Below are 14463 nucleotides of genomic sequence, written 5' to 3'. Positions count from 1 at the left end.
TGCTACTATAGGAGGCTCACCTAGTAACTCGAGGTGAGGTTTAAGTAGTAGTGTAGGGGATAGGGGCCACTTTGCCATGCAGAGTGAGACGTACGAACAGAACAGTACACTCTTGTGAAGATTTGATGTCTGATGAGATTTGAACAATGTTCTCTCAACCTAGCTTGATGGACTCTCTACCTGGGTAATGCACTTTGTGGTAATACCTATGTGAAGTGCTAAGATAATACACATTGCGATAAATAGGCTATTACCATAAAACATGCCCCTCTTCCTATCGCATGTGATATTTTGATAAAATCTAGCCCTAAATTGGAAACCATATCAGCTTTCAGCGGGATTATTAGTGCTGTAGAGAAGAGACTAAAATGGAATTTATTGGGATGCTCAATTAATTACTGAACAACCTTCAGGGCCTAGAAGATAATCTCTTTCCCCCTCCCCGCGCCCCGGCAGGGAATCTTGGTCTTTCAGAGATGCTTAACATCAGGAGGTAAATTAACGGCTTAAGCCCATAACTGAGGTGTGGTCTTTGGGGTCCTGTGGTCAGACAGTAGCCCAGGGGTTACATGTTTTACATGTTACAGCTATAATTACTGGTAAAAGGATCCTAACATCATCATCTTTTTGTATTCTAAGTCTATGACATTTATCAGGAAACATATTTGTTGGTAAATATCATACATTCTCCTAGATTCATCAAAATGCTAGAAATATAGTGGTTAAAATGGGCGTGGTTAGGCAAATTGTAGAGTTACCACATAGATAAATATTGCAACGCACGGCACATTATTTTTTTTAATGCTCATGGTATATTATAGCAGGTCATAATGCATAACCGCTGTTATCGGGGGGGGGGGGGGGAGAGAATGTGAGATGCTATATATATCTATACCACTGGAAGAGGGGACACTTTCAACTCAGGGCGGGGTGGGTTGATTACTACAAAGCAGTCTCTACTGCTTTGCAGTATCAACTCCTTTTGTTGGTACCTTTTATTGATTCAAATGATAGAAATTCATCAGTCATATCGAATTTGCAGTTAATTCCTCTGACTTGTGTATGTAAAACCATTAAGTAAAATGAATGGAGAAAGAGGAGCCACATGCTACAATGCGGAGAGCGGGTATGTTAGATCTAAGGTACATGGAATTTAAGATGTCAGTTATGAAGGCAGTAAGATCACAGCTGATCTTTTATAAAATATGGGAATTATATATTTCATCACTACCTGTTGATGTCCAAAAAATGTAAAATGGTTTGACTATCTGATGGATAAGGGACAAGGTGCCATGCAGACATTTGCTTCAGGTGATGTTTTGGATTGGTTGTTTTATCAGCATCTAGACAAAGTGATGTTTCTTGTCTGTATTTAAACATTAAAAGATGTCTGAATGTTAGGGGAAAATCTTGTGGTCAATTGTATTTTGCTTTTATTTCCTGCACTGATTTTTAACCATAATGTAATTAAAGAGTTTTTGTTTTTTTAAAGTTGGCATGGCAGCATTTTGGGGGGATTTTTTTCCTATAGGAAAAATCCTCTATGCATGATAGCCTTTCTGGCAACTGTGACACCCTGGAGGAAAGGAGGAGCAGAGGTGATATGATACAGACTGGAGGAAAGGAGGAGCAGAGGTGATATGATACAGACTTTCAGATACTTGAAAGGTTTTAATGATCCAAAGGCAACGACAAACCTTTACCATAAGAAAAAAATCAGCAGAACCAGGGGTCACGATTTGAAGCTCCAGGGAGGAAGATTCAGAACCAATGTCAGGAAGTATTTCTTCACGGAGAGGGTGGTGGATGCCTGGAATGCCCTTCCGGAGGAAGTGGTGAAGACCAGAACTGTGAAGGACTTCAAAGGGGCGTGGGATAATCACTGTGGATCCATAAAGTCAAGAGGCCGCCAATGAAGAGTAGGTGACTCGCCAGAATGATGGCTACTGCCTGGAGACAATACCCTTATTCAATAAACATACACATGCTTACTGTGACTCTAACATCACTCTAAGCTTCAACAGCAAGAGGAAATGTGGAAAAAAGGATTTGCACTCACAAAGACGGGAGTAGCTGGCTTGTTACGGCGGTTACTACCCCAAACCAAATAACCAAATTACTACCTCCACCTTCCTCTATTCCTGATGCCTTTCAACTATCTTGATCACTCCATTCTTATACTTCACTTTCAATGCATATCCAGCATAGTTCTCTGCTTCAACAGCAGGGGAGAAGAAAAACTGTTACTTCACACATCCAGCAGAGCTCTCTGCTTAAACGGCAGGGGAGAAGAAAAAAGGGTTCGCACTCACAAAGCGGGGAGTAGCTGGCTTGTTACGGCGGTTACTACCCCAAACCAAATGTACCTGATACTTCACTCTCGACGCATATCCAGCATGGCTCTCTGCTTCAACGGCATGGGAGAAAGACTGATACATCACGAATTTCCAGCATAGCTCTCTGCTTCAACGGCAGGGGAAAAGAAAAACCGATACTTCACGCATATCCAGCATAACTTCAACGGCAGGGGAGAAGAAAAAAGGATTCACACTCACAAAGCGGGGAGTAGCTGGCTTGTTGCGGCGGTTACTACCCTGGACCAAATGTGCCTGATACTTCACTTTCGATGCATGTCCAGCATGGCTCTCTGCTTCAACGGCAGGGGAGAAGAAAAAAACTGATACCTCACGCATATCCAGCATAGCTCCCTGCTTCAACGGCAGGGGAGAAGATAAACAACCAATAAGGGCTGTATAACATAATCTGGGTAAAAACAAATAAGCATGGGTGTAGCTTGCTTGTTGCGGCGGTTACTACCCCTACTACCTCTAACTAATCAAGCTAGATATTTCACTTGGATGCAGCTCCATCACCGCTCTCTACATTAATGGTGGGGGTGGAAGGGAATTAGAACCAAGAGCTAAGAGAAACAGATAAGTATGAGAGAAGGGGTCGGGGAAGCTTGCTGGGCAGACTGGATGGGCCATTTGGTCTTCTTCTGCCGTCATTTCTATGTTTCTATGTGACAATAACTGCAAAGTGTGGGAGAAATATAAATAGAATTTTAAAAAATGGCAGCACCAGCAAAACAGTTGACTATAAAAGAGGGAATTGTTTTAGGTCTAGTTCTCAGTGGAATGCAAGACCTGGTACAAAGGGAAATGGAGGTGGAGCTGCTTGGCAATAATGATCATAGTGCAATCACATCTGACAATCACTGGAACAAGAATAAAAAATAAAACTACTACAGTAGCATTTAACTTTAAAAAAAGGAAACTGATAAAATGATGAGATTAATTAGAAGGAAACTAAAAGGAATAGTTCGGAGAATTAAAAATCTACATGAGACATGGAAACTGTTTAAAAATACCATACTGGAAGCCCAGATAAAATGTATTCCACAAATTAGAAAATGTTGAAAGAAAACAAAATGTCTGCTAATATGGCTAAATGGTGCTGTTAAAGAGGCAACCTCTGAAACATGGAATGCAAGATCTAATGTAGAAGATAGAGGATAGGCACTAGTAAATTAACTATAAAACATTAATAAGGCAGGCCAAGAGAAAGTATGAGGCGAAACTATCCAAATAGGTAAAAACTACTAATAAAAATGTTTTCAAGGACAACAAAAAATAAGAAGCCTGCAAGAAAGGGGTACTCAAGGAGGATAAAGCCATTACAGAAAAACTGAATAAATTATTTTCTTCAGACTTCATTGCAGAGGGTAAGAACATAACTTCCATACTGGGTCAAATAGAGGGTCCATCAAGTCTAATATCCTGTTTTCAACAGTGCAAATCCATGTCACAAGTACCTGGTAGTACCCCAAACACAGACAGACCTCATGCTGTTAACGCTCAAGGATAATTAATAGCTTTCTCGAAGTCTATCTGGTTAATAACAGTTTATGGACTTATCATCTAAGAACCTGTTCAAATCTTTTTTGAACCCAGCTAAACTAGCTCTATTTACCACATACTCTGGCAATGAATTCCAGAGCTTAACTGTGCCAAGAAAAATAATTTGTCTATGATTTTAAGCTCCTTTATGCTCCTTTATGTTTCTCTGTTAATTGTTACAATGTAAGCCGCCCCCGAGGCGACAGTTTTACTTCTTTGTACACCGGTGTGATATGTATATTATACAGGAACGTCGGTTTATAAAAACTAAAAATAAATAAATAAATAAATTTGTTTTAAATGTGCTACTTACTAACATCATAGTGTCCCCTAGTTTTGTAGTTTTTGAAAGAGTAAATAACTAATTAATATTTATCCATTTTATTCCACTCAAGATTTTACAGACCTCTATCATATACCAACTCAGCCGTTTTCTCCAAGCTGAACAACCCTAACCTCTTTAGCCTTTCCTCATAGGGGAGTCATTCCATCCCCTTAATCATTTAGTTGTCCTTCTCTGTATCTTTTCTAATTCAGCTACACGTTTTTGAAATGTGGTGACCAGAACTGCACACAGCACTTTAGGTGCAGTCTCACCTTGAAGCAATACAGAGGTATTATGACATCTTCCATTTTATTCTCCATTCCTTCCCTAATAATTCCTATCATTCTGTTTGCTTTTTTGATCACTGCCGCATACTAAACTGTGGATTTCAAAGTATTGTCCACGATGCCCAGATCCTTTACCTAGGTGATTAGCTCCTAATATGGAACTTAACATCGTGTAATTACAGTGTGGGTTACTTTTCCTCATGTGCATCACTTTGCGCTTGCCCACATTAAATTTCATCTGCCATTTGGATGCCCAGTCTCCTAGTCTCATAAGGTCTTCCTGCAATTTCTCACAATCCACTAGTAATTGCACAACTCGGAATAATTTCGTGTCATCTGCAAATCTGATCATCTCACTCATTGTTCCATTTTCCAGATCATTTATAAATATATTAAAAGCACCGATCCCATTACAAATCCCTGAGGCACTCTACTGTTTACCTTTCTTCACTGAAAAAACTGATTTATTTCTAACCTCTGCTTCCTATCCTTTAATCAGTTCTCAGTCCACAATAATACATCGCTTCCTATCCCATGTCTTTTTAATTTCCTCAGAAGTCTCTCATGAGGGACTTTGTCAAATGCTTTCAGGAAATCCAGATACATTATATCAACTGGCTCACCTTTATCCACATTTTTATTAAACCCTTCAATAAAGTGTAGCAGATTGGTGAAGCAAGACTTCCGTTGGATAAATCCATGCTGACTGTGTCCCATTAAACTATACTTTTCTATATGTTCTGTGATTTTATTCTTTAAAATAGTTTCTCTGATTTTTCCCAGACTGATATCAGACTCACCAGTCTATAGCTTCCCAGATCATTCCTGGAGCCCTTAGAAAAGATTAGAGTCACATTTACCACCCTTAAATCTTCAAATACAATAGATAATTTTAATGATAAGCTATAAATTACTAGTAATAGATCTGCAATTTCATTTTTAAGTTATTTCAGAACTCTGGGATGTAAACCATTTGGTCCAGGTGATTGGATACTCTTTAATTTGACAATCTGCTCTATTACATCATCCAGGTTTATCGTGATTACTTTCAGTTCTTTTGAATCATCATGATCACCATTACATACCAATTTCTAGCAGGGGTTTCTCCCCAACATCTTCTTCAGTAAACACCGAAGCAAAGAATTAATTTAGGCTTTCCACTATGGCCTTGTCTTCCCTAAGTGGCCCTTTAACCCCTCGATCATCTAATGGTCCAACTGACTCCCTCACAGGCTTCCTACTTTGGATATATTTTAAAAAGGTTTTATTATGAGTTTTTGCTTCAATGGCCAGTTTGTTTTCAAATTCTCACTATTCTGGCCTTATCACTGTTTTACATCTAATTTGCCAATGCTTATGCTTTTTCCTATTTTCTTCAGGTGGATCCTTTTTCCAATTTTTGAAAGAAGTTCTTTTGGCTAAAATAGCCTTTTTCACCTCTGGCATCTGGCCGTCAATTGGCCTTCCTTTCACCTTTTCTAATGCATGAAATACATCTGGTTTGGGCTTCCAAGATGATATTTTTAAACAATGTTCACACCAGCTGTAAATTGTTTACCTTTGCGACTGCACTTTTTAGTTTTTTCTATTTTCCTCATTTTATCAAAGTCTCCCTTTTGAAAATCAAATGCTAGAGCAGTAGATTTGCTTAATGTTCTCCCTCCAATCATTAACTCAAATTTGAACACATTATGATCACTCTTGCCAAGTGGCCCCACTACTGTTACCTCTTGCACCAAATCTTGTGTTCCAATAAGAGTTAGTTCTAAAATGGATCCACCTATCGTCAGTTCCCGGACCAGCTTCTCCATGAAGAAGTCATGGGGAGATGCCCACACTGAAACTATTCTTTGCAGGAGACTGAAACAAATCACGATGAGGCTGATATTCAGAGCTAATTAACCAGACAAGCATGGACTTATCCAGCTAAATGGCGCTGTTTCAATATTCAGCCACGTTTAGCAGCCACTACTTAGCTGGATATGCATTTATCCAGCTATGTGTTGGGTGGGATGTGGGCGTAATGGGGAAGAGCTACTTATCCAGCTCACTGAGCCATATAAGTGCCAATATTCTGACTTATTGGTTAAGTTAGCAGGTCTAAAATTAGCCAGATAAAACTTATCTAGCTAACTTAAAACTTAGGGGGTCAATATTCAACTGCGGAGTGGCTAATTAAGTTAGCCGGATAAATCATTTAAGCCATTTTCAGTTATGCGTCTAAATGGCTTTTGAATATTGGCCTCAGGATAAATTCAGCGGTGCAGCTGTGCCACTGAATATCCCAACTAAGTTAGCCAGATAAGTTTTATCTGGGACCAGCTGTTCCATGAAAAGGTCACGGGGAGTTGCCCACACTGGAACCATTCTTTGCAGAAGACTGAAACAAATCACTGTGAGGTTGATCTTTATTTTTCTATACCGATATTCGATTCAAAATATCACACTGGTTTACATACAACAGGATGTCAAAGGGCGAGCCTTATGGTGACATGATACAGTGACATGGTGATGTCAAAGGGCGAGCCTTATGGTGACATGATGATATTCAGTGCCAATTAACCAGATAACCATGGACTTATCCACTTAAATGGCGCTTTTTCAATATTCAGCCATGTTCAGCAGCCACTACTTAGCTGGATATGCATTTATCCAGCTAAGTGTTGGGCAGGATGCGGGCTAACTTACCTAGCCGGATATCTTTAAATATAAACCTCTCGTGAATCTGGAAGAGGTGCTAGAACAAACTGACAAACTACCAAATCACTATTTATTTATTTATTTATTTATTTTAAATTTTTATATACCGGAATTCCTGTATGCAATACAAATCAGTCCGGTTTACAAGTAACGAAAGAGGTTGCCCTGGTCTGGGAAGTTAGACCTGGGTTTTTTTACATAGAACATGGACATAGAACATAGAACTAGGACCTGATGGGATTCACCACATAGTTCTGAAGGAACTCAAATATAAAACGGCAGACTTGCTACTACTGTTCTGTAGCCAGTCACTCAAATCTGCCACTGTACCTGAGTAGAGTAGCCAATGTAATGACAATTTTTAAAATCGTGATCTAGGAAACTACAGAGCAGTAGCTTGGAAAGCGATGGAAACTATTGTTATGAACAAAATGATTGGGCATATGGATAAACATGACTTAATGGGGAAGAGCCAGTATGGATTTAGGAGAATGAAGTTATGAATTACTAATCTATTAAAATTATTGGAAAGTGTAAATAAGCATGTGGATATGAGTGAGCTGGTCAATATAGTCTATTTGGATTCTGAGAAGGTATTTGATAAAGTCCCTCATAAGAGACTCCTAAGAAAATTAAAAAGTCATGGGATAGGAGGCAGTGCCCTATTGTGGACTGCTAACTGGTTAGAGGTTAGGAAAAGAAAGGATAGGACTGAATGGTCGGTTTTCCAAATGGAGTGATAAATAGTGGAGAACCTCAGGGATCTGTGTTGGGACCAGTTGTTTAACTTATTCATTTATGATCTGGAAAAGGGGGCAATGAGTAAGGTTATCAAATCTGCAGATGACAGAACATTAGTCAAAGTAATTAAAACATGAGCAGACTGTCAGAAATTGCAGGAGGTTCATGTGAGACTGGGTAAACTGGGTATCTAAATGGCAGATGAAATTTAATGTACAAAGTGATGTACGTGTGGTAAAATAATCCTAACTGTGTGTACACGCAATGCTGGATTCCACATCAGTGGATTGGCCACTGTTGGAAACAGGATGCTGGGCTTGATGGACCCTTGGTCTGATCCAGTATGGCATGTTCTTATGTTCTTATGTTCTTACCATTCAGCAAAAGGACCTTGGAATCACTGTGGACGTTACACTGAAATCCTCAGCTCGGTGTGCAGCAGCAGTCAAAAAAGCAAACAGAATGTTAGGAATTATTCAGAGAGGAATGGAGAATAAAGCTGTGACTATCATAATGCCTCTCTACAGATCTATGGTTGCCCCACCTTAAAAAGATTTAGTGGAACCAGAAACGGTACAGAGAAGGGCGACAAAAGTGATAAAGGGGATGGAACAGCTCCCCTATGAAATCAGGCTAAACGGGTTAGGGCTGCTTGCAGCAGGAGAGACAGAGGGGATAGAACCTTCCAGGGAACGTGAACCCCCTTTTCAGCCTTACAAGGCTTTGTGGACCCTCCACACACTTCTCTTTAACTTTCTGCATGCCGTAACAAAATAAGTAATGATATGCGCTCCAGAATAATCCATAATGTATGAAACTTCCTATTAAATCATGCTTGCTGATCTAAACTGAATAAATCGTTAGGGCACTTTCCTGAGTTATTTTAAAAAGTGCCCTCGTAATTGAAGGTTGAGGCCAACGGTGGCCTCCCAGCTCCCACTCCAGCTGCAATGGGGAAAAGGAAGGAAGTTCAGAAAAGCCCCAGGTCGGCAGCTCGGTGCGACCTGGCAGAAAATCAGCCCCGGTACCTGCGGACCTGCAATCGAATCTTCAAAGGGAAAGTGCCCGCAGAGTTTCCTTTTGAAAACCTGGGCTGGTTGGGGAAAAGCAGGCACTTTTGTTCCTGAATACTTTTCATCGGCTTTGGAGCGCAGTAGACGCGTGAAAGTATTGCACGAGGATTTCAGAATTAAATCTCTGCGTGCACGTTCCCTCTTCCAATCGAGACCTGCTCTCTTATTCCCGCAGGTAAAAGTCTGCCTGCTGTTCAGAGCACAGACACTTTTACCCTCACTGATGGGGAAGAGCTGTTTTCAAATATCGTTCTGAAAATTACTGGCCCTGGAAACTGAGCCCCTTTTAGCCTTCGTACTTTATTATTTTCTTGTATGATTCTTACAAACGCATGCAGAAAATGACAGTCATAAAAAATAATTTCGATTTTAGAAAAAGCAAAAAACACTAGCGGGCATTTCAAAAGGAAGAAAGCTAATGAGATCTCCATGTCTGTCTGGTTCTTCCCCTAAATAGCCTTCAGGTCGATTTTAAAAGCGTTGTTTGTGCAAAAAAATGCCCACGTAGGCGCATATGCAGGCCACGGGCGAGCAACGCGGATTTTAAAAAGCCGCAAAATACATGCATAAGGAATAAGGGGGCAGAAAGGGGGCAGAAAGGGGCATACTGGGGCAGGACCAAGACTTGCGCATGTAACTCTAAATTGTAAAACCGAAACCCACATCGTGCGTACCCTAGATATCTGCATCACTTTACTGATGCCCCTGACGAGGAGCAAGACTGTAGGTATCAGGGTGAGGGGTCCGGGTCAACTGGGGGGGGTGTGCAGGATGAAGAACCAGAGGGGTCAGAGAGACCTCGCTACAAACTGCTGGACCATTGGCAAAACTGGAAATATGTTTTAAAATGCGCTGACATACGCGCGTAAAAGCCGACAGGGTCCTAAGGCAGACGCATGCGCGTTCGCCGGGCCCGAGTAACCTCTTCAAATTAGGAGCCTACCAATGCGCGGTCGGTGCATTTTAAAACATACGCGCGTGAGTGGGCGCACAATTAAACTCCTAGCGTATCCTCCCGCACATGCAATGTGTGTGGGAATGGGTGACGCGCACTCATTTTAAAACCGACCTCCAGGTGTTTAATGTCACATCCACACCTGGCTGTTGGCTCTACGTCTTTCCCTTCTTCCCTCCTGGACCATGGCCGTCCTCCATCCTGCCAATCTCGCTCCCTCTCTCTACCTTTAGTTCAGCATGATTTCTGGGAGTCCTCTCTCCCCTGTTCTTACTCCCCCTAACCAAGGCAGTCGTGGATTCCTCTTCTCCCTCTTTATCCTGCTTTTCTTCTTTCATTCTTGTCTCCTCCTTTCTCCCCTCTGCCCTTCCCCTCATACGGTTAACCCCAGTCCCATTGCCTCCTTTCTTCCTCTCAGTCACTCTGCTCACTTTTTTTTTAGTACAGCTCTCCTCTCTGTTTTAGGATTTTGTTTTCTCCCTGCTGAGGCCCCCTGCCTCATCAGGTTTCCCCTTTTTTTTTCGTAGGGGATTGGCCTCCGTGCACAGCCTGCCAGAGGATCCCTAAGTATGCAGGTCGATAAGAAAGACCCATGAGCACCACTCTACTCCCTAGGTGGGCAAGACCGGCGACAGATCTCCCCCGAGTGAGATGTTTGATGGCCGAGGTGTAGCCTGTTTTTCATGACGGAAACTGCACCTTTTGTTTGTGAAGAGGTTTTAAGCCGCCCCCTCTTCACCGGGAGCCAGGCTGGATCAGCAGGTTCCCACCCAAAGGCTTTTCAACCCGAGGAGTCAGCCTTCCAGAGCAGCTTTATAGCGTCAAGGAAGAGTGAGGAGACCCCATTCGGATCCCCACTAATCTGGGACCAGGACCCAGGGCTGGGGGGTTTGGGAAGATGCCGGACTGTAAGGTAGGATTTTTTCGCTAAGCTAGGCTGGGACCCCTGACCTAGGAATCCCGGATAAGCCTCCGGGAGAGCTTTAGTGCACAATGTACGCCACCACGGGAAGCTCAACCAGTGTGCTGAAAGAAAAGGACGCCTCCCCACAGTGAAACACCATCTGTAAAGACCTCATCTGTAACTGCACAAGTACATTAAAGATGGGCTTTTATTTGCCTTAGACCAATCAGTAAATCATGGTCCTGTCTGATTATTCACAGCATCTCCCTCCAGAGAATGCCACGGATGAAAACACACACAAGGGACACACTAACGTTTCTTTCATTGTCTGGGCCGTAGACGAGAGTCTCCCCCCCCATAGAAAGAATCCCACCCCCCCAGGTATCAGGAGTCTAGCTGAGAGGAAGTCGGTTAGCTGGATCAGCCCCACAGGTTATAAGTAAGATTGTGGGCCCTCAGGACTAAACACCCCAGGTAAGGGTTACATAGGGAAAGATTATTTCCCTATTAGGAATAGCAGAAACTCCATGAAACCAATGAGCAGCAGATTTAAAACAAATTTAAGAAAGTATTGTTTTAGTCAATGTGCAGTTAAGCACGTGGAATATGCAGCTGGAGGATGCGGACAAAGTTCATAGCGTAGATGGGTTTAAAATAAGCTTGGACGTGTTTCTGGAGGACACGTCCATTAGCAACTATTACCCAGGTAGACTTGCCGATTGCCATTTCTTGGTGTGAACGACAATGAGTGGATCATCCTTATTTACTGAGTACTTCCTGGCAGGGCCAGCTCTAGACTAACCAGCGTCCTGTGTGAAAACTGAAATTAACGCCCCTCTTTACCCCTTCGATGGTGGCAGCTCTGGCACAGCGCTCCCCCCTTCGGTAGCGGTTCTAGCACAGCATCCCCCCTTTCTCTCTCTCTCTCTCTCCTACCCAGCATCCTCATCAATCCCCCTTCCTACCCTTCACCCAGCACCATTATCCCCTGACCTCCTCTCTCTTTCCCTCTGCCCACATGATGTGGGTGAATATGGGGGGGGGGGGGGGGCGGGGTGCCAGCATGGCCCCCTGTAAGGAGGCTGCACAGATTGCACACCCTGAAAGCCAGTCCTTTATCCTGGTGACCCGGGCTGGCCACTGCTGGAGACAGGATGCTGCTCTGACCCAGCATGGCACCGCCTTTACTTATCTTCTTATGCTAATCAGTAAGAGAATAATCTTTAGTTTGTCCTGGGCCCTGGCTGCTCGGAGAAAAAGCCAGAATCAGACTGAGGAGCTCAGGAAGGATGAAGAGTGTCATATTTTTAATTTATCTTATAGTACAGACATCCATGGTGGGAGGGGACTGAGCAGAGGTGCCGAACGTTGAAAGGTACTGCATGGCAGGAGCAGACCGCAAATTCTGAAGAACACAGGAGCGCTGGGAAGTCAGCCTTAAGCATCCAGTCCCAACGCGGGCATTCATCCTCCTCTTCTCAGACATATATCCCGTGTGCAGCACATTTCTGACCCGCACCGTCTGTGAATAACCCAGCAATGCCGGCTCACTGCGGCCGATCTTATCTTTCTCACTACATTCTTCCTACACACCTATTTTTTGTTGATCTTTAAATAAATGTGAACCCCCCGCCAGACACACACACACAAATAAATCCTCTGTCTCTTTTTATTAATTCATGATGTTAGATTTGGAGATGGAAGAGCTCTAAAGGAGCTAGAAAAGGTGGCGAGGAGACAAAAATCCTATTTGTGGATTGTCACACGTTATTGTCATACGTTCTTTGCAGTCAGTTTGCTGGCTCCATGTGAAACAAGTCCTTGGTGTCCTCACATTCCTTTTCTCACTAGCTAGTGTCTCTCCCCACCGTCCATCCCACCGACCCTCTTCCCCAAGCCACAGTGGTTTGCAACTCCAAATGTAAACTGCAGTTAAATCTTCTCACCGTGATCAGGTATTTCTTTAAGAACTCCTCTTCTTATCAGCTCTTCCCTGCTTTGTCGAGTGGATATCTTCCTTTCCAGCACTTAAAAAAAAAAAGAAAGCAGATGTAAGTTAAGAAACGAGAAATAAAGATACTTGAACGTTGTGTCACAGGCACATGAGTGATCTGCAGCCGGCTCACTCGCTGATTTACAATAGACTTCCAAAAAAACAAACCCGGGCAGGCTAATTTTGAAACTCCCCGCAGAGCCTGTGGGTATTTTGTAGGCCTGCAAGCTCATTTTGAAAGGGAAACTCACTGGAGAGCTTCCCTTTGGAAATATGTGGCCTGGTAGGGGACCGTGGGGACAAAAGTACAACCAGAGTTTGCAGGTGTAAACTGCATGCCAGGAAATACGCACAGGGAGTTAAAAATAAACTCCCTGTGCACAGTTTGCCGGGAAGGCCTTGATGCAGCCCTGGCCCCGTTCCCAGTGCCACTAATCACCCCCCCCCCCCTTTGCCCCCGGAAAAAACACACACACACACACACACTGTTGACAGCGCACACACTTTTCCATGCTTCGGCTGGAGAGGAGGATAATTTTCAAAGTCAGCTTTTCTGGCAGGTAAAGCATCAGTTTCCCCGCAGAGAATTCCTTAGAAAATGGCCCACTAATGATGTAAGATAAAGACAACAGCCTGCATAATAGCAGGGGAAGGAGGGAGTACAGAAGATTTAAACCAAAGGCTCCGTTCAGGCAACTTACCCTTCTCCCATCTATTGCTTCAAAACCTGAAGGAGAAAGCAGCCTTACATTTCTTAAGATTTTTTTTTTTTTTAATTATAATAAGTTCCTTCCATGGTCACAACTGAGCCATTTCCAGTAGCAATCTACGGACAGAACTGTGAAAAACAGCAGGATCCTTAATGCTGACCTTATGCAAATTAGATAACGCCGCTTTGCAAAGTCTAAAGTTAAGACCCAGGAGGCGTGCATCACCTCCCATGCATATACCACCAGCAAGCAAATAATCGCCTCAAATCTTATATTTTTAATTTGAAAAACATCATGAGGACAACTTTAAAACATGTGCGAGCGCAGCTATATGGAGGCGCATATCATGCGCGCAAATGCTCGCAGACTATATTAAGTACACATAAACCTACCCCGCGTTCGCGCATCAAAAAATACGCATGTATTTTAAACATAGCCGCATAAGTTTTGACTTATCCAGCTAAGTGGCACTGTGGCGAGTTTAAGGTGTGGCCAGTTTCGTTTCAGAGCAGACACCGGAGAAGCAAAATGTAGGATTTTTTTTCCTCCCTGCTGAGGCCCCCTGCCTCATCAGGTTTCCCCTTTATTTTTCATAGGGGATTGGCCTCCGTGCACAACCTGCGGGTGCCCAGGAGAGCTAATCGTGCGTGTGTTAAAAACACATGCGCCCAGTTTGGACGTACATTTTTAATGCATCCGTATTGCATCGGCCTGAATGTGTGGCTGGAAGAGCATAGGCTCAAGAGAAATGTAAAAAATATGTGTTCGCAGGAAGGGTGGTGAATGCAGCCTCCCAACAGATAGTGGTGGAGACCAAAATAGTAGCACAGGGGGCCTTTAGTGGCTATAATGCCAGAGGTTAAACAGGATCTGTGA

The 14463-nt window shown here is 43.0% G+C and overlaps 1 protein-coding gene across 5 annotated transcripts in view; it reads right to left on the bottom strand.

The window, feature by feature from the left end:
- Positions 1-14463, bottom strand: part of PHACTR2 (phosphatase and actin regulator 2) — a 323702-nt gene that overhangs the window by 107236 nt on the left and 202003 nt on the right. For all 5 annotated transcript variants that reach the window (XM_029596521.1, XM_029596522.1, XM_029596519.1 and 2 more), the window contains one exon: positions 12831-12911. In XM_029596521.1, coding sequence (XP_029452381.1) covers positions 12831-12911 — 81 coding nt within the window. The remainder of the gene's footprint in view (positions 1-12830; positions 12912-14463) is intronic.

Source organism: Rhinatrema bivittatum, chromosome 3, assembly GCF_901001135.1.
Source record: "Rhinatrema bivittatum chromosome 3, aRhiBiv1.1, whole genome shotgun sequence".
Lineage (NCBI taxonomy): Eukaryota > Metazoa > Chordata > Amphibia > Gymnophiona > Rhinatrematidae > Rhinatrema > Rhinatrema bivittatum.
This window is presented reverse-complemented; position numbering and strand designations above follow the sequence as displayed.